The 22,070-nt window shown below is 34.3% G+C and overlaps 2 protein-coding genes across 6 annotated transcripts in view; both read left to right on the forward strand.

The window, feature by feature from the left end:
* The first annotated feature begins 1,877 nt into the window (after nucleotides 1-1,877).
* LOC127865556 (keratin-associated protein 16-1-like) lies at nucleotides 1,878-9,244 on the forward strand. Of its 3 annotated transcripts, none has more exons than XM_052405402.1 (7): nucleotides 1,878-2,069; nucleotides 3,348-3,427; nucleotides 4,503-4,571; nucleotides 5,628-5,766; nucleotides 7,217-7,321; nucleotides 8,430-8,594; nucleotides 8,995-9,244. In XM_052405402.1, the coding sequence occupies exons 1-7, from the start codon at nucleotides 2,015-2,017 to the stop codon at nucleotides 9,189-9,191; spliced, it is 810 nt and encodes a 269-aa protein (XP_052261362.1). In that variant the 5' UTR covers nucleotides 1,878-2,014; the 3' UTR covers nucleotides 9,192-9,244. The 3 variants fall into 3 exon arrangements, with proteins under 3 accessions (XP_052261362.1, XP_052261361.1, XP_052261363.1); XM_052405401.1 differs by having other exon boundaries at nucleotides 1,880-2,069; nucleotides 8,427-8,594; XM_052405403.1 differs by lacking the exons at nucleotides 1,878-2,069; nucleotides 3,348-3,427 and adding an exon at nucleotides 3,747-3,838 and having other exon boundaries at nucleotides 8,427-8,594.
* A 3,454-nt stretch (nucleotides 9,245-12,698) lies between these two features.
* The window catches only part of LOC127865553 (uncharacterized), a 55,397-nt gene continuing 46,025 nt past the window's right edge, over nucleotides 12,699-22,070 (forward strand). The window contains exons 1-5 of one of the 3 annotated variants that reach the window (XM_052405396.1): nucleotides 12,699-12,913; nucleotides 14,981-15,155; nucleotides 16,400-16,503; nucleotides 16,982-17,157; nucleotides 20,641-20,812. In XM_052405396.1, coding sequence (XP_052261356.1) covers nucleotides 12,785-12,913; nucleotides 14,981-15,155; nucleotides 16,400-16,503; nucleotides 16,982-17,157; nucleotides 20,641-20,812 — 756 coding nt within the window. In that variant the 5' untranslated portion in view covers nucleotides 12,699-12,784. The remainder of the gene's footprint in view (nucleotides 12,914-14,980; nucleotides 15,156-16,399; nucleotides 16,504-16,981; nucleotides 17,158-20,640; nucleotides 20,813-22,070) is intronic. The other 2 variants (XM_052405395.1, XM_052405397.1) reach the window with 2 other exon arrangements.

Genomic DNA, 22,070 nt, shown 5'->3' on the forward strand with positions numbered 1-22,070 from the left:
GAAAGTGTGACAGTTAATGATATTGGGAAGGGGGGGGGGTCAGGCTATGCGTGATGTCACACATTTATTGACAAAAAATATTTATAATTTATTTATTATTTCTTCAGTAGAATTTAAAAAATTGTGAAAATTTGAATTAATTTTATGTCAAAATAAGACGAATTGCGTATCTCCTGAATGTGTTGTTCGAATTTTTAATTGACACCTTGGCTGGGCCGGCTTATTCAATAGGCACAATCTCCAAGCAGATTTCATTAGTAAATCATGACGAAATAATTAAATAATAGTATTAAAGTCATTTTAATAATGTTAAAGTTCTTTTAAGTGAAATTTTAATACGGTTTAATAGTGAATTGTGTTTTAGATTAAATTTGAAATAGGTATTAATTTAAAAAAGATATGTTCGAAAGTGTGAGTTTGTGACGCACTTTAAGGGGGGGGGTCCAAGATTTTGTGACAGTTTGTGACAGGGGGACGTTTTAAGGGAATTGTTAAAAGATTTTGGCATTTTTTCAAATGCCATTACATATGATTGCTTACAAATCTTTAATGTTTTAAATTGGCTTAACTAATTTTTTTAGTTAGAAAAAAAAGTTGACCAAAAACGACTTACGTCACCGGTGTTGGAACCAGTGTCGTTAAGCTTCGTAAGCGGATGCACTACCACTGCGCAACGCTATCTTTGATGACCTCTTGCGAAACATATTACCTATTGTAAACGTTATCTAGCTTTTGTCAATAACAGAATTGTTTTACTAACGATATTTGTTGTTTTTTCTAAGAACGTTTTTCCACAAAAATGGTCATATAGAAATTCGCTAAACATGGTCTTAGAACAAATGTATGAATAAGAAAATGTTACGTTAAATATCGTATCTATTTCGTCTGCCAACATTCTACTACATCCGGCCATACCCCTTGCTAAACACGCAACCGACTGCGAGACGTCTTTTCGATTTGCGGTGATATAGTTCATTGCTTAAAGCCAATAAACTAAGAAAAGTATTACTGCTAGATTATTGAAACTCAATTAACATATTAGCCATTATATCACATGCGAACCTTCATATTTTAGCTGGGATATTTTCGTCACAACCGTAGCGATGGCTCCATTTAAGAACATACATTTAAACTTGAGTTTAATTTCCCACTTCCGAATTTCTATGCGTAAAACAATTTTGTCCCGGGAAAAATGAGGTATCAATTTACAACTATGTACTTAGATAGCAGACATGGCGTAGAAGGGCGGTCTATTAACGGCATAGCTGAAAGTACTGAAGAGGTATAAAGTTGAAACGGGATAGGTAGATAGGTCTAATTTTTGGAAAGCGCTGTGCGAAAACCATAACTTAAAAGTTAAAACCATAACTCTTCCGTCATTATTTAGGCATTGATGCCGATAGCATATCTCTATGAGTAATCTACATGACTCTTCGTGTGTCGATATATCGTTTTGAAGGGAAATGCCGTGCACAAAAGCGATAACTACTTCGACCAAGTTTTAGGTTTGGATGTCGGGTGTTAACATTTACCTTTCTATTTAGTAAGAAACGTATCGCGAAAGCTGTAAGATTTTCAGAGATGTCAAAAAAGTATAAGAGTCATGACTGTTGCTTCAGTATTCGTTTAGCTATTCTTTTTTATGTAAATAAGTGTTTCTTTGTAGCATGTCTTTAACTTTGAGAGATGGTAAATTCAAATGTCGTCCCGGGAATACCTTGTATATTAAAGGGGCATCAACTTGGAACTTTATAACTTGCATTTATGCGAATTGTTGTCCGAATGAACTGTAACTTTTGCTTGCATAATTGCAAGGTCATTGCCTTTTGTTCATTTGTATACTGAACTTGTTTGTTAAGTCTTTACACTTAACGAAACAGTTATGATCAAATTTGGAATCGGTTCAACTCATGTAACACAACGTTCCTCTTTATCACCAAAACGTGACTGCATAGGTTACATACAGAAGAACTTAGTTTGTTGAACGTGTTTAGAAGTTAATTAAAGGTCGAGGATGAATATCGCGCTTTTTCTCGGATGTTTGTTCTCCTTTGGTGTACGAGCTGCAGGTGGGTTTAATTGAGTATTGAGGAAAGTAATATTGTATGTGCCTTTGCAAAACATTTACGTTTAGTAAATGCTTTTCTGTGGTTCATATAAAATTATGTGATTAAAAAAAAATAGTTTAGTGTTTCAAGTAATGAACAATAACAATGAAAATTTTCGATATTTCCTTTTTTTTTTACTGTGAAATGACGTCGTTTATATACGTCATGACGTTATTATTCTAGCAAAATACGCACGTTAAGCTGTTGTGAAATATAAATGAACGGTGAGAAACCATTTAATAAGAAAAGAACATTTGTTGGTTTTCGATATGTTTTGGTAGATTTGTATTCACTTATGATCATTGAAAGACAAATATTATCATTCATGCATAAAAATCGATAATCTACCGAATGCAACAAATATTCTCTATATATTCAAGGTGTATAATTATTACAAACATAGAAAGTGTAAGGCCAAGACAAAGTTGTTTGTTTCCACTTACAACTTTAAATAAAAGTAGTGTAGATATGTCGGTGAAACTTTTGTTAATATTGTTTACTGTGCGCAAGTTACTTTGTACTTAAATAAGTTTGTTAAATGACATACATCTTTAATATATATATATATATATATATATATATATATATATATATATATATATATATATATATATATATATATATATATATATATATATATATATATATATATATATATATATGCAACACATCTTTTTGTATCCGTAAACGTTAATTTCGCACTTCCAAATAAGTATAATTGAGTGCAACAAAACTGATTGAAAACTCAGCATGGCTATCAATACCCTTAAACATACAACTGCAAATGTCTTCGTTTTAGAAAACAATTTAATATAAAAATGTGTATTATAATTAATCATCATTAGTTAGTTATAGTATCTCTATATCCCGATTTCAATAGAGAAAATTAATGTTTCATTTTATGAGAAAACAGTGCAGTTAATCTTTAGGCATTTAGCAATTCATTATCTCTGACTATTCAACACTTTCGTAGTAACACAAAATACTTTAAACCAATTTATTTCTGACCTAATGCAGTACCCGGCTGAGAAAACCTATGCTTATATATAGATATAATTGATACGAGAAACAATATAGACACAAATTGAATTAAAGCTTACATATCAATCAACTAATAGCGCATAAAATTATCACAATCCCATCCACCGTCTAGTTCATAATGACTTGACTCGTGAAACTACAAATTCTTCTACTTAGAACATTGCGTAGTACCATCACTTTACACAATGTCTCGTTCAGAACCTCTGGACTGCTACGTCTGCTCGGGACTTCGTTCAGTGTCTGACTGTCACAACGTCGACCTCTGCCCCAGCGGCCAGGTGAGCAGAAGGTGACGTCATCATTAGGCAAAGTGTGACGTCATCATTTTTGGAAATCGTAATTCAATATGAGCATTGTATTCGTGATCGCTCATGTATTCATGTGTTTGCTAAACATTGACTCAAGAGCACCTAATGAACATAAATCAATAATATACTAGTTACACATTTACGCATCTATCTGTTTTCTTATATTTATAATATGAGCTGGATTCAAATGCCAAATATCTAAGGATATACCTTTTCATATTTAAACCGATGTTTAACGGTATTCATTTAACCGTGTGTAACCCCCTGAAAACCTTGTTGATTCTGCACCCTGGATTCCAATTTTAGCATTCCAATTTTTCACGCACGATCGCAAGTTGTACTCCCCCGTGAAGATCTACTCCAATACATCTCTCGATTATGGTAGCATAATTTATAGTTATATTGCCATATTTTTTGCCTTCCTGTTTGAAATGTAAAGTGTGTTTCAATAATCTATATGTGTAAACTATGCAATCTTTTGCGTATACGTCCATAAAATAAATAAGTTTTAATACACTTCTTGAAATATATTACATATCCTTTTTAATATGCGTGTATCCGTGTTCATAATAGCGAGCACTTACCTATCAGAAAATGTGTCTCTTTTTTATTATATAGGATGCGCTAACACACTCTTTTTAAGGTTGTTTATGTTTGAAAAATAAATTTCCCTCTTACATTATTCATGTTTATAATAATAGAAGATATTAAAGGCGAATGAATACTTGTTGTTCCACTTATAATATTATCGATGCAATTTAATACTCTTTTAAATACATGTACTGTTTTTATTATTCCTATTTTCAAAATTTTGCCATTTTCATTTCATACTTTTCATAAGACACTTTCTGATGAAGTGCACAAGTTTGCAACTTATGGATACTGGTGAACTTAAAATATATGTTTAATGTATCACATTGCATAATACTTTACATGCTGGATATTTTACCTGATCTATATGATTTGTTCACTTAATATTGTAAAACACGTCGACGATGAAAAATGATTGGAATGCCGTCTTCTAATTAATAAACGCTTTCATCAGGTATGCTACTCGGAGAGGACTGTAGCAGGCTCGGGTATCTCGTACAGCATGGGATGCAGACCACCGCAGGTATAACACGTACGGTATTTATGATATTTTAAGCCCCTGTTAACTTAACCCATTTTTGCCAAGTGGACTCTCCCATCGTTCTAAATTGGATAAATTTATTTCCAAAATTAGGGATGTCTGGTATATTTATTTCTATATTTAGAATATTTCTTACAGAAATTCCTTTACGCAAACAGCGTAGACCCTGATGAGACGCCGCATCATGCGACGTCTCATCTGGGTCTACGCTGTTTGCCAATGCCTTTTTTCTAGATGCTAGGCATAAATAGGTTAACTTCATTCTTAGCTAACCTTCAAGTATCTCGTACAACATGGCATGTAGACAACCGCATGTGTAATACGGACTTTAATATTTAGTATTTTAAGCCTTCCTTACTTTTAATTTTCTACAATATTTGTGTTTCTCGTACAACATGTGATGTAAGCGATGCGATTTCATGTATAACACGCATTTCAGGTATTGTAAGCCTCGCATCAACAGAAGATAATCGGCGTATACACTAATTATTAGCATACCTTGCTGGTAAATAATAGGTTATGAATATGCTTTAAATAATATCATACCAGATACCTTTTTCGTTGATAACATGAGAGTAATTTTATCTATTTGACCAATATATAAAGCATATATAAAGCATGATCGCAATGATTCACAATACTATAAATAACCGAGTCAATTACATATATACGGCAAATTATTAAAACAGGTATGTTCGAAGAAAAACGTATATGTATATATTTGAAGCTTGTATGGATTATTCACGTTACTCATGTAACCCGTTGTGTTTTTGTTTCATTTTCACATAGTTAGTCTGTGTTTGATTTCCAGATACATTATCGCAAGTATCTAATTATGAGAAATAAGTCGTCCAAAAAGAACGCAACACAACGTAATAAATGTTCGTATGATTTACTCTCTTCAGTTTATGAACATCACTCTTGGCAGAATCATTTCATGAACCTAGATATATAGTAACCTTTGATTGGGGACATGTATTAAACTAAAATGTGTGTGAAACCTAAAATTTGTTTTATCCGTATTATTCTACATAACAGCAATGTCCGTCCTCAAGCGTCGTCGGGAGATCCGTGAGCAAGCGTGCCGTCTGCTCTGAGTGCTGTAACACAGACGCTTGCAACAAACGCATCTGTGAGGCCCCCGCCACCACAACAGTGGCGACGACACCGTATTCCGGTCTGTTGTTATTGCATTGGAAAGTGATATTATAAAACGACATCTTTATGTTTTTTGTTGTCATCATATTTTACGGACAGGAGGCGTATTATTACGAAATAAGCAAGCATTTTATGATAATCTTATGTCAATACTTGTGCGCGTTTGCAAAACTTCGTTTTTTCTCCCTTCACAAGAGCCTGAGTGGGCATTTCTTGTTAGGCCAAAACAGTTCTTAATTCGTGTTCACTAACATCTTCAAAAATGATGGTAAGTAGCACGCTGGTAATGCGGATACTTCGATAACCAATGGCAATTCGATAACAGAGAAAAACAAAAGCCACGTGTCTGTTATCCGAAGTGTCCTTTATCGGGAATCCAAATGTTTGCAACTTCATGAATACCACCTATTGAAACATGCTGTATCTTCGTTTATATTTCATTGAATACTATCAAAATTTCAGTATTTGAAGCACAGTGATTACTCTACTGAGGAACTTCTCTCGCGCATGGCTTTTGCTTTGCTCTGTAATTGAATTGCCATTTGTTATCGAAGTATCCACATTACCGGCGTGTCGAATGCAGCAGAAAACATACAAAACTCAACATGGAAGTACAAAAAAAAAATGATTAAAATTACTTATAAACAAACTAACAGCAATAATCTATTATAAGTATAAGATAATCTTTTATTAAGGTAATAAGGGAGCAGCAGCTTATTTAAATACTCTTGTTTTTTCAGAAACCTGTAAAGACTTGGCACCTGATTGTTCAATTTACATGCATGACATCAATGCGTGCCAAACTAATATCTATGTGCAGAACAATTGCCACGGATCATGTAGGACATGCCGCACATGTAAAACTGATCAACAACCTATTGACAGACATGCGTTTTTTTAACCCATTTGTGCTTAGTGGACTCTCCCATCCTTCTAAATTGGATCAATTTGTTTCCAAAATTAGGGATGTCTAGTATATTTATTTCTATATTTAGAATATTTCTTACAGAAATTCCTTTAAGCAAACAGCGCAGACCCTGATGAGACGCCGCATCATGCGGCGTCTCATCTGGGTCTACGCTGTTTGCTAAGGCCTTTTTCTAGACGCTAGGCATAAATGGGTTAAGGTCAGCTCCAACTATATATATAAGTGGAAACATACAACTAATTATTGTATGCCTGCGAAATAACATGTACATGCTACATCTCCCGTTACAAGTGTACTTGAAGACATAAATTTGGTATTCATTTGAACACACCTTATTTGTCGAATCAGTTATACTGTCTTTTTATGATACTACCTGCCTAAAAAGCTTTTATATGGAAATGGTGTTCTATCTCAATTATCACAAGTCTGCGTGGTCATGTTAAGTGAATATCGTTGGCACGAGCCTCTAAAGTCATACCCAGCCGTCTCCATTTGCAAACGCATGTCATTTACGTACATGTGTTGTTATCTCCTGTTACAGGAGTATGCGAGGACGCCGCCGCCAATTGTGCTGGTGTGAAAGAGTTCGTTTGTCCAGACCCGATCTTGAACACGAAGTGTGCAAAGACTTGCGGGCTATGTTTAGGTAAGAACGTGTGCAGTCCGTTTCGGGGTTTTACATAAATAAAGGGAATTTTTCGTGTAAAAGGGCCACACATGGGGCCAATTTTAAAATTATCTGAATTTGACCAAACACATGGCAAAGAATAACGGATACAACTCTGCATATATATATTTAGATATTAACGCATTTCCAAAAAATACTCATTTTTTAAATAAAACACTTTAAAATAATTGAGAGTATTCTATATAAATTATTCATAAGATGGACTGTGTTACTTACTAAAGATTAAAGCTCAGTAGATTAAAGCTATGCTTGCTGTCATTGTTTCGTTTGGCTCCTAAGTCATATGTTTCTTGTTCTGAGAAAACTGTGCATAATGCATGTGCGCAAAGTGTCGTCCCAGATTAGCCTGTGCAGTTCGCACAGGCTAATCAGGGAAGACACTTTCCGCTTAAATGGTATTTTCCGTTTAAAGGAAGTTCCTTTTTAACCGAAAATCTAGTTTAAGCGGAAAGTGTCGTCCCTGATTAGCCTGTGCGGACTGCACAGGCTAATCTGGGACGACACTTTACGCACATGCATTATGCCCAGTTTTCTCAGAACAAGACACATATGTTCGTTACCCGTTTTTCGTTTGCTTTTTCTGCCTTTCTTAAATCCATTTATATTAAATCTGTTTCTTTATGATATGTTATGTGTTATCAAATTATTAATGTGTATCGTAAAGTGCCGTTCTGTAAAAAATATAATTATATTTTAGTACGAATCCAGTTATTTTCGTTCCATGGTTTCTTTAAATACTGTTTCCAAGGTGGTGGCTATTTGAAGATTGTTAAGTATAAACGTGCGGTTCCGTTAAAACATGTTATGTCGGCGACTGTATCAAGTTGTGTATGTTTTGTATAAATAAGGCAGTTTGAAGGTATCATTAAATACAAGTAATGTTAAAACGGTATATGTTACAGATTATGCTAATTTTACTTAAAAAAATACAACAGCAAATTATCATCAGAGTAATAATCATTTTTCTATTAATGCAGCAACGTGTCATAGTATTATCATCGTATGCATAAATATTACGATCCACATAATACTTAAAGGATCAATATAATTATCTCATCCTCAGCAGCAGCAGCATCGCCATCGCCAACATCATTATCAACATCATCACTACCATTACTCGGCGTGTGTGTGGATGAGGTGGTCAACTGTTCAAGTCCCATCCTGCAGACCATGATATGCCAGTCAAACGTGAATGCCCGGATGTACTGTCGGAAGTCGTGTAACATGTGTGGTAGGTTATATAACTTAAAACTCATACAATACATGTACACTTACCAGATGAAGATTATTTCAAGTATAATTTAACTTTTTGAATTGTTTCGGAAAAGCTCGATTACACTTTGAAATGTTACGCACTCTGTGAAAACAGGGCTTAATGCATGTGCGTTAAGCGACGTCCCAAATAAGCACGTGCAGTTCGCACAGGCTTATCAGGGACGACACTTTCGGTTTATATTGTATTTTTCGTTTAAAGGAAGTTTTTTCTTTTTCAAAAACCCACTCTATATGGAAAGTTTCGTCTCTAACTAGCCTGTATGGACTGCACAGGCTAATCTAAGACGATACTTTTCGCACATGCATTAATCTCCGTTTTCCAAAAGTGTTACTCATATCTTCATTTCTGGTTTCAGATCAGCCCGCCATCACGCCTATCTACAGCAGCTGCGGGGACCTGGTCAGTGCCGACAACGTGTGCCCCAGTCTACAGGCGGAACTGTGCGTGTGCGCAGACCCGGAATTGAGGATGATGTGCGCACATTATTGCGCAGGTGAATGCGCACACAAACCGACTTTAACGTGTCATGCAGTCATGAGTTACTTGTATTGAGGATTATATCTATGTGCATCTATGAATAAAGTCAGTTGTGAGTTACCCACCAACGAGTTCAGAGTTATAACAAACGTGTGCAAGCATTGCCGGATAAAGTGATTTATACGTATTTGTCTCAATTGTTGAGATTCGTTTTAAAAACAGAATGTGCGAATGTTGTATTTAATATTCAACAAAATAAAACCATCGTTGCTTAACTACTCCACAAAGATGTGTCCAGATGGCTGCAATGTAGTCAAACGAGCTTCTGTATGGCAATATTTTACTCCTTATGTGTGCCACAGGTGATTAGCGTGTGGCTTATGAATATTGATTAGTCAAAACATCACTCTTGAATAAAAAATAAGAAGTTTTAAATGAAAAGTCAACTTATCTGAAAAAAATCACTATCAAATATATATAAGTATGATTATATATATATATATATATATATTATATATATATAGATATATATAATCTAATATATATATATATATATATATAGATATATAATATCTATATCATATATATATATATATATCTATATATATATTATATATATATATATATATATATATATATTATATATAACAAGGTATTCAACTCAAAATGACCCGGAAACGGGGTGCATCGCTTTGAACAGTCATAACTTAATCAATTGTGCAGCGATTACAATGAACTCGGTGTTACTAAATATTCAACGCAGAAATAAATTTTCTTTCAGGAAATGTACATATCTTGTAATATTTTTACAAATGCTGGGTTAAAATATTAAGAAATAACACGATCCTGATTATAAGTCTATTATTTATTCTTAAACCAAAGAATTGAATGGTGAACATTTGATGCGGTCTCAATTTTGCAGCTTTTCACAGCCGTTGATTTACAATGATTCGATACTCCGATATTCGTTTTGAGTTAGCAAGGGGGTCGACCAGAATTTTGTTCATAACGTTGTCATATCCGCTTCGTAAGACTCATTTAGTCCGTGTTTGTGTGTGTATGTCTGTATGCAGAGAGCTTGGATCACACTGTCATGTTTATAATCAGCATTTTTTTGCGAGATTATCGACACAATATCCTGTTTCTGACTTGATATCTCTCATAAGGACCATCCCGAGAGAAACGAACATTCCGGGCACAAACCTTTGTGCTTATGGTTTGGTCTGTTCATCTTCGCACAAGCTTATACAAGGTGCAATTATCACTTGAGTTGCTACTACCAAACGTTTCATTGTTACACCAGCGCATTAGCTATGTGAAGCCTTTTATCCTTCATTTATTTTGCTACGGGTTCCTTAGATGGTGTAAAGCCATCACTCTGGAAGAAGGTTTTAGGCTGTGTTACAATGGCATAGTAGCCTACCGGGCGCTCAACCGCGTCAAACTATGAGGTGTGAGGCGGCTTGTGTAAACCACCGGTCATGTGAATGTTCTTCGATCGTTATGGGGCCCTTCTGCGACAGAGGCCGCATATTGTATGGGGACCCGGATCTTTTTCCCGGCAAAAACAGTTTTCAAAACGTTTTACTATGTTAAAAAAGGAGAGTAAAACATCTGAAGTAATTACACTAAATAATATATTGCTCCTCCCGGCTGTCCGGTTAGCGCAGTGGTTGGTATACGCAATTAATACCTAAGCGGGTTCAATCGATGGACCCGGCGCGTTTGAGTAAAGTTGGTAGTGACCGTTTTCCTCTGGAAACTCCGCCAACCCCCACCACACACGCACACACACATGACAAAACCACATCAAAATTCCTCTGGAAACTCCGCTCCACCCCCACAGGACAAAACCACATCAAAATAGAATGCCTTTCAGTAAAAACAATCTGGTTATTGCAGTAAATTTACAATATTCGTAACAACTTTTGTTAGTCCAGTAACACGGTGAGTATGGTTACCGTCTAATGCCTGAGACTATTAGGCGTTACTTTTTTATTTAGTGGATGGACACCATGTTGGTAATGGAAACACGTATACATTCATAAAATCTTTCATAAATGAAACAGCTAAGCTTATTTATTTTACGTTTGTATGTCACTATTTAATGTTAAAGACGGTATACAGGAACCAAAACAGTTATTGACCAACACAAGCTGTGTTTATTTAAAAAGATCATGAAGCAACGAAACGTTTTTTGTAAGCGCAATTTTAAAAGGTGTGTTTATTACATGTTTTGTTAAAAAAATATATACAAATGAATATTTTGCGGCAAACCACACATTTATGAAGAGAATTCTTTTCCACGAACATACTTGTGTTTTTTTTACATGCCGAGTTAAAGGAAACAAATTGTATTGTGCGGCAATGATCAAATACAACGTATACCAGTAATGCAACATGTCGGCTAAGTAAACTGTGATTTGTTTTATAGTGTATACCTGTTGCTTGTGTATTTTTAAGAAATGGTCAATTTCATAATATCGTCATATTTAAGTAATATAATACTGTTTTTCTGCAAGCCTTAAAATGAACTAGAAGACAAAAGTAAGTACATGCATATGGAATATAGATTGACGTTGTTAATCTGACAGATTACATTTTGTGAAGGAGGGGGGGGGGGGTCACTGTTAATAATATAATTATTGCAATTAATGATCAACGATTTATAAATAACTTGCATTTTAATTTGACCGCATATGCAGCTGAGTTAATGGCATAGTAGGCAACACTGACAATATCCAATAAAAAAACTCTTTAAAACACACTGCGCGGAAAGAAATGCAAGTGCATTGTATAAATCCGTTTAAAGGGGCCTTTTCACGTTTTGGTAAATATACAAACTTTTAAAAAGTTGTTTCAGATTCGCAAATTTTCGATTTAGTTATGATATTTGTGAGGAAACATAAATACTGAACATTTACCATTCTCTAATATAGCCATTATATGCATCTTTTGACGATTTAAAAACCTGAAAGTTATAAAGCGTTGCAACGCGAAACGATTGGATACTTTGGAGAGTTCTGATGTTGACGCTATATTTTGTGAAACTATGATGATTGCTTATATATAGTATAAAATATATTCAAGTTTGTATGCGGAAAATGGTCGAGAGGTCTAAGTCGGAGACTTTTTTACGCCAGGACTCCAGGGGTCAGTGGTTCGAGTCCTGTTGAGGTTTTTTTTTTCTTTTTTTTTCATTTTATTCTTGATTTTTTACTGGGGCATTTTAGAGCAAATGTTTACATTTATCAATAGAAAGCATTTAATGACAAACTTCAAAACATGCCAAAATCTGTGAAAAGGCCCTTAAATATGGAAATAATCCACTGAATACTGTTTCGTGCGAAAGAAATTCATTTTCAAGTTAGGCGTATAGAAAACGTTTTTTGTTTCAACTAACCCTTGTTAAACTTGTTAACTTCGGATTCAGACATAAAGTTTTAAGACTAAGATTTTGTAAATCTCCTGTTACCACAATTACAGTGAAATATGATCCATTTTGTCAATAGATAGGCCTAACCAGATAGTACGTGATAAATCCTGAGTCCGCACAATATACAAGTTACCTGTAAAATACCTGCGTGACGTCACCTCCGCGAGTCCGTACTAGTGCGCGGTTGTTGACATTATCATTTAAGTGGGTCACTTCGTGTTTGAAAACAAACATGGATAGAAAAAATTCTTGTGCGTTTTTAGTGGTGTTGCTGACTTTGTCTTCAGTAAAATGTCTAGAAAACCTGAGCAATATGAACATAATGCAGGCGATGGCATCGACAAATGTCGGAGCTCAAAAGGTAAAGGAATGTAATTTGTTTAAAACTTGTAAACACTAAAGCTCATTGAACTGGAATTCAACCGTGACCATGGAATGATCGGGTACGTTAAAATGTAAGCGATGCACGAACATCAGAACCTTTGCCACATTGGGCTATTCGATTTAAAAAAATAAAGCGCGAACTTCATAGGCATGTAATGTGTTAGCTTAAAACGATTTGAAAAATTGGTTGTTAAACAATTTTATTGTTGGATAGATCTAGAATCGTAGTGTGCGTGTTCAACAACCAGCCATGTACACATATACCTTTGTTGGTGCAGTGCTCACCGTGTCTGGCGATCTTCTGTTGTTTCAAGAGATATTAATTAGGGGTATGACAAGATACCGAAAACAGTACTGTTTTCGCGATAACAGTAAATTTACCGAAAACAGATTTCCCACCATTACATCGTGATAGTGGTGTTAAACGATGCTTTTAATGAATGTTTACTCCAGTATGCATTTAAAATTAATGTTGCTATATATTATTAATGATTTCTTTCTAACAAACAGCAATTTATTCCTGTTTAAAAATGGAAGCATTATATAACATACGAGGACATGATACTGAAAACAGTTGATTTACCGAAAAGAGTTAGATTTCCCACCTTAACATGATGATAGTAAGTGGCGTTAAACTATGATTTTCATGAATGTTTACTCCAGTACGCATTTAAATAATGCTATATATTAATGATTTCTTTTTTACAATAGCAGTTTATACCAGTGTTTCAAAACGGAAGCATTAAATAACAGTAGGACATGATACCAAAAACGGTAAAATTACCGAAAACAGTTATCTTTTCCCCCTTTACATCGTGATAGTGGCATTAAATTGAATACACACTGTTTTCGTAAACTATAGTGGTGGATATATTGTCTTTGCCCTGTCTGTTAGTTTGTTTGTTTGTTTGCGCCAACTTTAACATTTGCAATAACTTTTGCAATATTGAAGATAGCAACTTGATATTTGGCATGCATGTGTATCTCATGCAGCTGCACATTGTGAGTGGTGAAAGGTCAAGGTCATCCTTCAAGGTCAAAGTTCAAATATATAGCTTCAAAGCGGCGCAAAAGGGGACATAGTGTTTTTGACAAACACATATCTTGTTGTTCACTGTTTTGGGTGTACATTTTACTGTTTTCGTATATGAAAAACTGAATGGGTATTATTTTCATTAAAATAAATGTTATTAAAAATTAATAACATATATATTTAAATATCTTTTAGCTACTATTCTTTTTTAAATCAGACATTGGAAAAAGCGCTGTTTTCAACTTCATATTCAATGTTTTCATATGATATATCAAACACTGTTTTCTGTAAATTTTACTGTTTTTGTGAAAACACTACTGTTTTCGGTATCTAGTCATACTGATTAATTAGATCTAGTGGTAACTTAAATGCTGTCCATCATGCTTGTTTGAAGAGTCCTGTTTCTGACAGGTTTGTGTGGTTAAGCGGCTAGTTTAAGGGCAGTTCATGTAAAATATTGAGTTCTCTTGAGACCACCATTGAGGTGAGACCGTGAGATTTTATCAGTAGGGTAGTGGTTGAATTTACTGTTCCATACTTTTTATGATTAGGAAAAGTACAGGTACCAGCCCAATTTGGAAAAATGTGCATGAAAAACCCAGAAATTAGAAAAATTCGCTTAATGAAGTCTTCATATTGGGAAATTGGTGTTTGATTTTTTTTACTCCCAAATAGAAATCTGCTTTTAAATTGATATCTAAAATTTAATGTTGTCAAGATTTAAATATTATATTTACTTAGATTCAAGCCCTAGAGCCGCATAGGGAATCTACCAAAATGTTGCATTTTATTAATTTTTTATTGTTTGTAGAAACCTTTAATTACAATTTTTTTTGACAAATTGGGATATTTGTATTTTTTTATCATAATAGGGAATGTGTCCTTTTCCAGTACTTCATACAGAAGGAAAAAATTTGCTGTTATTTCTAAGCCGTCACTCAACCCAATTTTTGTTATAAACCTCACCAGATTAACCTTCCCTGACCTTGTACTTCCACTATGCATTCACAGTTTGCATCATGGGCTGAGGAGGCCTTGATTGCCTCCCTGCTGCGGGGCACAGTGGCCTACACCGTCTTCGTGTTCAATGATACGGCATTCAACACAGCCCCAGTTGAAGACAGACAGATCATCAACAGCATCTCAGGAAATGAGGCCAAGCGAGAGTACCTTGAGACATTCATTTGTAAGCTAACAATAACACTTAAGTTAACTTAAGTTCTGTAATTAAATGGTTTTGTTGCAAGTCCAATTATTCATTATAAATTGAAGCCTGGAGACTTTTTTGTGTCAGCTTATATCAGTGTTGTTTCTGTAATTTAATGGGTTTGTTTCTAGCTCAGTGAAATCAAGATTAATAAATGAAGTCCTTGAGGCTTTCTAAGCTCATCAGTCATGTTCACACTGTTGGTGTTTCTCTAAAGAATGGGTTTGACACTTAAAGGGGCCTTTTCACAGATTTTGGCATTTTTTAACTTATTCATTAAATGCTTTATATTGATAAATGTAAACATTGGATCGTAAAAGCTCCAGTAAAAAATCAAGAATAAAATTAAAAAAAGGAAAAGAACATTGCCCGGAGCAGGTTTCGAACCAGTGACCCCTGGAGTCCTGCCAGAGTCCTGAAGTAAAAACGCTTTAGCCTACTGAGCTATTCCGCCGAGTACACATACTGGGCGTATTTTATACCTTATATAAGCAATCTTCGTAGTTTCACAAAATTTAACAACAAAAACAGAACTCTCCAAATTATTCAATCGTTTCGCGTTGCAACGCTTTATAATTTTTAGGTTTTAAAATCGTCAAAAGATGCATATAATGGCTATATTAGACCATGGTAAATGTTCAGTATTACTGTTTCCTCTCAAATATCATAACTAAAACGAAAATTTGCGAATCTGAAACAACTTTTTTCAATTTTGTCAATTTACCAAAGCGTGAAAAGATCCCTTTAATAGTTGGTGTACTAATATCTATTTAGTCCATAATTCAAAAGCTAGTCAAACAAGTTTGTTAATAGGCATTTAACAATTTATTTATGTTAAGTATTTTGTAAGTTTTATCAATAATTATTCAATATTCTAAATGAAGCATTTTCCCAACAATGACAGGTAAATTCACAGGGTGATTTCTTTCTTACCCCCCCCCCCCCCCCCATAATTGATTCATTTCAAACATATTATATGCGCCGACCATAATGATCATTACTTGATGCACACTTTGCGTGTTTAATTATCAAGATACTATGTATTATATTAGTTCTTGTATTACAGAAAGAAAGAATGCCATGACTTATGATTTATCTAGTCACTAAGCAACCCCTGTACATTATTTACCCTCTTCTTTATTTGGTCAATTATAACTCTTGTAAGTGCTTTCAACACATTAATATACACTGCATCTTAATATTCCTGTTTGATCTATTTACAGTACAGGCAGAGAGGAACACGGATTCTTTCCCTGGGAAGTCAAGCACAGCCACATCACTGAATGGACGGACGTTGTTTATTGAGAGACGGAGGATAACGTTCACTGTAAGTCAGCTATAAGGCTTTTTTGGTTGGCTGTATGGGACTTAAACAGGGCCCAATTGCTTACAAAGTAACTATGGTATACCTTATTTAACTTGAGCAGTGATCACTTGGATATCTTCAGTTACTCAAGCAAACCTAAGCATCCATATCTGGATAACTTGAGCTCTAATAATTCGATAGATCGAGCATTGATATCTGTATAACTCTAGCATCAATCTTGATAAATTGAAAAATTATATCAATATAATTTTAGCATTAATATCTTGAAAACCGAAATATTTGTATCTTTATAACTGGCGTATAAATATCTTTAACTTGGGCATATATTATGTAAGTGCCTATTGAAGTGTTTTAATTCATTTTTAAAATAGCCCAGCAATTATCTATATATTCGACAAATTCTGACTCATACCTTACGAACACACAAAATGAGCAATTTTTGTTGCATTTGTTAAATTGATCAACCTGTCTGTTACAGGACCTAGGAGGTACCTACGGCACGGAGGGTGTTTTTATGAATGGCGCAATGGTGGACACAACTTTCCGATGCTCAAACGGTTACATTCACAGACTGGTTCAGCCCCCACTACCAGTCAGCAGTAAGAACGCGTACTTGTGGGTGACACAACCTGATCTACCTAGCATAAATACAGTGTAAGTTTTTTTTTGACCCATTGAATAGTCCATGATTGCACAAAGTTATGGTTATAGTTTAAATTGTTTTATAGTAAAGGAACATATTGGTACAGCTTTTGCTGAATAATAATTATGTTGACACATTTTAATGTCCTTCTATTTAGATGTATGTTTAAATTGCCAATATATTTTAGTTTCAATGAAAATATGGTCATGACTGCAAACGTTTATTCATTAAGGTTTAAGAGAGAAGTTATTAGCCAGGGTTCTTGCTGGAGTAGGTTTGCGCTATAATAATAACAATAAGTGACTGCCTTAGACTGGATGCTCAATAGAGCTTCTTTTGTCTGTTAAGTAAATAATACCCAGCAAAAATACAATGTTTGTACATAGCGAATTTTGGGAAATTATTGCCATTTATGTGATTTTGTCACTGTTGGAGCAAGTTACTGCAATTGACAGAACAAACCCTGATTATCTGCCATGATCACATTATTTTGAGCAGATTAATATAATTTCAAATTGTATACTATAATTACTATAACTTAGCAGAGTAACATCTATTATAGTTTCAATGCATGTAAACCTGAAGCAGATATTATTGTCTGTAAATTCCCACAATTTACAGTTTTTACACATTCCACCCTCCATAAATGACCAGAGTACAATATTTTCACAACCGCAGGGTTTTTCCTGGCCATTTTGGGAATAATGTAGTTTCAGGAAAGTGTATTTGGTGCATGAAAAGTCAACCGATTTGGGAAAAACGAATTTAATATAACTCTTCATAACAATTCAATTTAGAACAAAATCACATACATTATATTATATACTTTGTTAGATGAACTTGAAATAAAAATGAGATATAATAATCATTAGGTGCTGCTTTTAAAGAAAAAAAAGTTTTGGGGGAAATTGGGATTTTTTTCAATTTGTGATTTTTTAGCTCAAAAATAGATTATGAGCTATTGTCATCACCTTGGCGACGGTGTCCAGTTAAGTTTTGTGTTTAGGTGCACTATTCCTAAAGTATCAAAGCTTTTGCTTTCATACTTGCGACACTTATTGACTATCATAAGGGGACTGTGCAGGCAAAGTTATGTAACTCTGACTGGCATTATGACAGAATTATGGCCCCTTTATACTTAGACTATTGAAATTTTCTTAAAGTTTTGTGTTTTGGGCCGCTTTACTCCTAAAGTATCATAGCTGTTGCTTTCAGACTTGGAACACTCACAAACTATCATAAGGGGACAGTAAAGGACAAGTTGCATAAATCTGGTTGTCATTTTGACGGAATTATAGCCCTTTTTTGACTTAGTAACTTTGAATATATACGGTAACTCCAATATAGTGCAGTCTGTGCACGCTGTGTCCAATATAACGCGGGGGGTGCTTGGATCCTGTTTTTTCTCCAACATTCCAATTCAGATTCAAATCCTTGTAATGCAACTTCATGTAATTTCAAAGAAGACGGCTTTAACAGCTTGATTGCTTTATCCTTCCGTTGAACTGATTTTAATCGATGAGAGGTTAAAAGACACTCAACAGCTAATTGGTGTTAATCTGTTGTGTTATGTCAATAAAGGTGTGAAAACTCGCGAGTCTGTGTTTATTAAACTTTATTGCATGTATTCCCTATCAGAGCGGTTCGGTGCGTTATTATTTCAATAAGGTAGGTGCAAGCGGAATAATTATCAAGTTAAAGTTATTCAAAACAATTACCTGTTTTTGTTTTGTATTTATCGTGTATTGTATTTCATTGTATAAACTATGGCTGTGTAAGTGTGTTATCGTTTATTATATGCTAGACATAATTGATAAATAAAAAGATCTTTGTGTATGTTTAATGTTTCAGTACATATACGAAAAATAAATTAAATAATCCTGACGATTTATTTACATTCTAAGGCAGTGTAATTGTTAACAGAGATTCACTTAAATTTTTGCCCATCATAAGAAAGTCCATGGGAACCACGTTTTTTACATGCTGCGTATGACGCAATAAAACATTTCCTTGTATATGAATTGTATTGCATTCAATCTAAATTTAAATTCGCTTGTCCAATGAAAGCTTGTCCCATAATGCACTGTACTATTTTTCTGAAAAATTGCGTAGGCATATGGATTTGTTTATGAAATTCGTAAACATATTTCTCGTCATAAATGTTTAAGATTATTTTTTCATAAGTGATGTTGTAATTATATTGGATTATCGGATAAATGTGCACATTAGAAAAGCGGTATGTACTGTATACTGTTATCGTTTGATTCGGTTTATAATTATGCATGTATTTGCGGATGACAACAAAACATGGCAATACACGGGGCCTATATAATAGGCTATACTTTACCTGTTTTTATAGCCCCCTTAAATAAATAAGCTCAAAACTTATAACGCTGTCCATTTATAATGCTGTTGCATGGCTTGGACCCCGTCATCCGCGTTATATTGGAGTTACAGTGTATGGTAAAATTTTGTGTTTACATCCACTTTACTTCTAAAGTATCAAGGCTATTGCTTTCAAACTTCAAATACTTTCATACTATCATGAGGGTACTGTGCCTGGCAAGTTGAATTTTACCTTGACCTTTGAATGACCTTGACTCAAGGTCCAATAATTAAATTTTGCAAAAATTGCCATGACTTCGTTATTTATGAGTTTATGATCAGATGTGATTGATACTTTGACAAAACAACTCCTACATGACATACTACAATAGACTCCACCCAAACCATCCCCCATGCCCCCCCCCAATAAAAACCCATTTTTTTTTTCATTTTTTTTTTAAAGATCATCTTATAAATGACCACACCCTCACACTATCCCCCCCGACCCCCCCCCCCCCCCCCCCCAATTTATTTTTTTTTAAACATGGTTAAAAAAACAAAAATATTTATTTTTATTATTTTATTTTTGAAAGACCGTCCAACTATCCCACCCAAGAATCCCCCCACCCCCCCCCCCCCCCAAAAAAATAAAAAATTTTGTTTTTGCATTTTTATTTCTTATTTTTGGAAGATAATGTATTAAATGACCACACCCCCACACTATACACCCCTCTCCACCCCACCCATCCATCTTTTTTGATTGAAGTATTGAGATAGTTCCCTTCACCTTTAAAAAGAAAAATAGATGAGTGGTCTGCACCCGCAAAGCGGTGCTCTTGTTTCATTTTGTTTTGGGAATGGGTCCGTTTAACAGAAGTAGATACACCAGGAAAAGGCCTGAACAGTCTATAACTTTTAACAAGCATGGAGTTGCTTTCATGGGTTATGTGAAGTATTGAAAGCATTTTAAACTGAGATATATAGATCTAATTGACTCTTGTATGTCCGAAGCAGAAAGCTTTCTGGGAAAACCAGTTCATGTTTGCTTTGGATTTATTTTTTTTGGAATGCTCTTTAAGAGAAAAATCACCTTATTGAGGACTTCTGAAAACTATCGTGAACCCCAGCTTTGCTTTGGTATTTATACAGAAATGTGTTGTTATTTTCAGTAAATTTAATGAAATGATACGAAAATTGTATCAAACTCCGGAATATTATGATCAGACAATAACACCGATCGGTCGAACGTCTAAAATAACACTGCTGCTTCCGACGGAGGCAGCTCTTGGCAACATTCCCAGTACCAAATATCAGCAACTGTCAGGAAAACTGTTGTCAGATGTGAGTTTGTGGTAACCATGAAAACATGGTGGGTAATTTTAACTGGTTAGATTCCACAGTGTAAATACAAAAGCAGAAAATCAATTGTTATGATTTTATTATTAAGTAAAAATTCTAGGACCTAGTGATTTTAAAAAAATATGTATGATAAAAAAAATTCAAGAATGTTTTTATCATGAACATTTACAAGCAAATAGGACACATATGGTATACACAAATTAATTATAGGAATTTACATTTATTAAAACATATTACTTTATGATGTCATCTATAACTATAACAAAACATTTTGCTAAAGCAGGATGGCTGCTGTTCTGCTAGAATAGCTAAATAGGCTGTTAGAAGTTTGAACACTTTGGAATAAAACAACAAAAACAGACATAACTTCCTGAGTCTTAAACTGTCCTCTGACTAACTGTTAATTATCAGTTAAAATACTGTCCATTTATCCAAGTATCAATCAAAATGGCATATTTATTGTGCTGTAGAATACTCATAAATATATTCCGGTACTCTGATTCAAGCATACTTTTAAGTGTGTATGATCATATTCAGATATAACCAAACCAGAAATGCTTTGCCATTCTCATAAATACCTTATTAAGTCATAACTGCCTCAGCTATGTCTCTTGTCTTTCTATGCTTTTGTCAAAAAGGATTAAATGCAATACAGTCCTATAGACAAAAAATGGAATCATTCTTTAGGGACCAGTGATTTTTTTTGCTTTAATTTGTTACAGCCTGTGCCATTTGAATTGGGAAAATTAGCGCGATAAACCGTAAAATTGGGAAAAATAGCGTAATAAACCACGAAATTGGGAAAAATTAAGCATTATAAATAGGATTATAAGTAACAGAAGTGATATTGTTTTTAAGTGCATGTTCAGGGAGTTTCCTAGAAAAGGAGTCTGGTCAAATTGGGATTTTTTTAATCAATAAAAGTGGCAAGTTTGGGAATGATTTATGGACAAAAATGACTAAATTCAAGTTATATATTTTGTTAGATGTTTAAAAAATAAAGTTGAGACCTAGATTTATGAAATCATAATTAAGTTATATGAGACTTCTTTCTAAAAAAAAAAAAAAAAATGTTTTTTTTTTTTTTTTTTAAAGTTGGGCTTTTTGGGGGAAATTCTTGTCAGATTTTTTGGGAAAAACGTGTATTTTTGCGATTGGAAAGCAGCCAAAAATCGGCTGTAAATTTGAGCAAAAAAAATCACTGGGGACAGTTTTGCACCTAGTCCACTTAATGTTTGTC

This window comes from Dreissena polymorpha, chromosome 2 (genome assembly GCF_020536995.1).
Source record: "Dreissena polymorpha isolate Duluth1 chromosome 2, UMN_Dpol_1.0, whole genome shotgun sequence".
Classification (NCBI taxonomy): domain Eukaryota; kingdom Metazoa; phylum Mollusca; class Bivalvia; order Myida; family Dreissenidae; genus Dreissena; species Dreissena polymorpha.

Excerpts from the sequence above, each read along its gene's own strand:
- LOC127865556 (XM_052405401.1), top strand. The coding sequence starts at position 2,015 with ATGAATATCGCGCTTTTTCTCGGATGTTTGTTCTCCTTTGGTGTACGA. Across the intron at positions 3,428-4,502 it reads ACCTCTGCCCCAGCGGCCAG|GTATGCTACTCGGAGAGGAC; the intron begins GTGAGCAGAAGG and ends CGCTTTCATCAG. Across the intron at positions 7,322-8,426 it reads GACTTGCGGGCTATGTTTAG|CAGCAGCAGCATCGCCATCG; the intron begins GTAAGAACGTGT and ends TCTCATCCTCAG.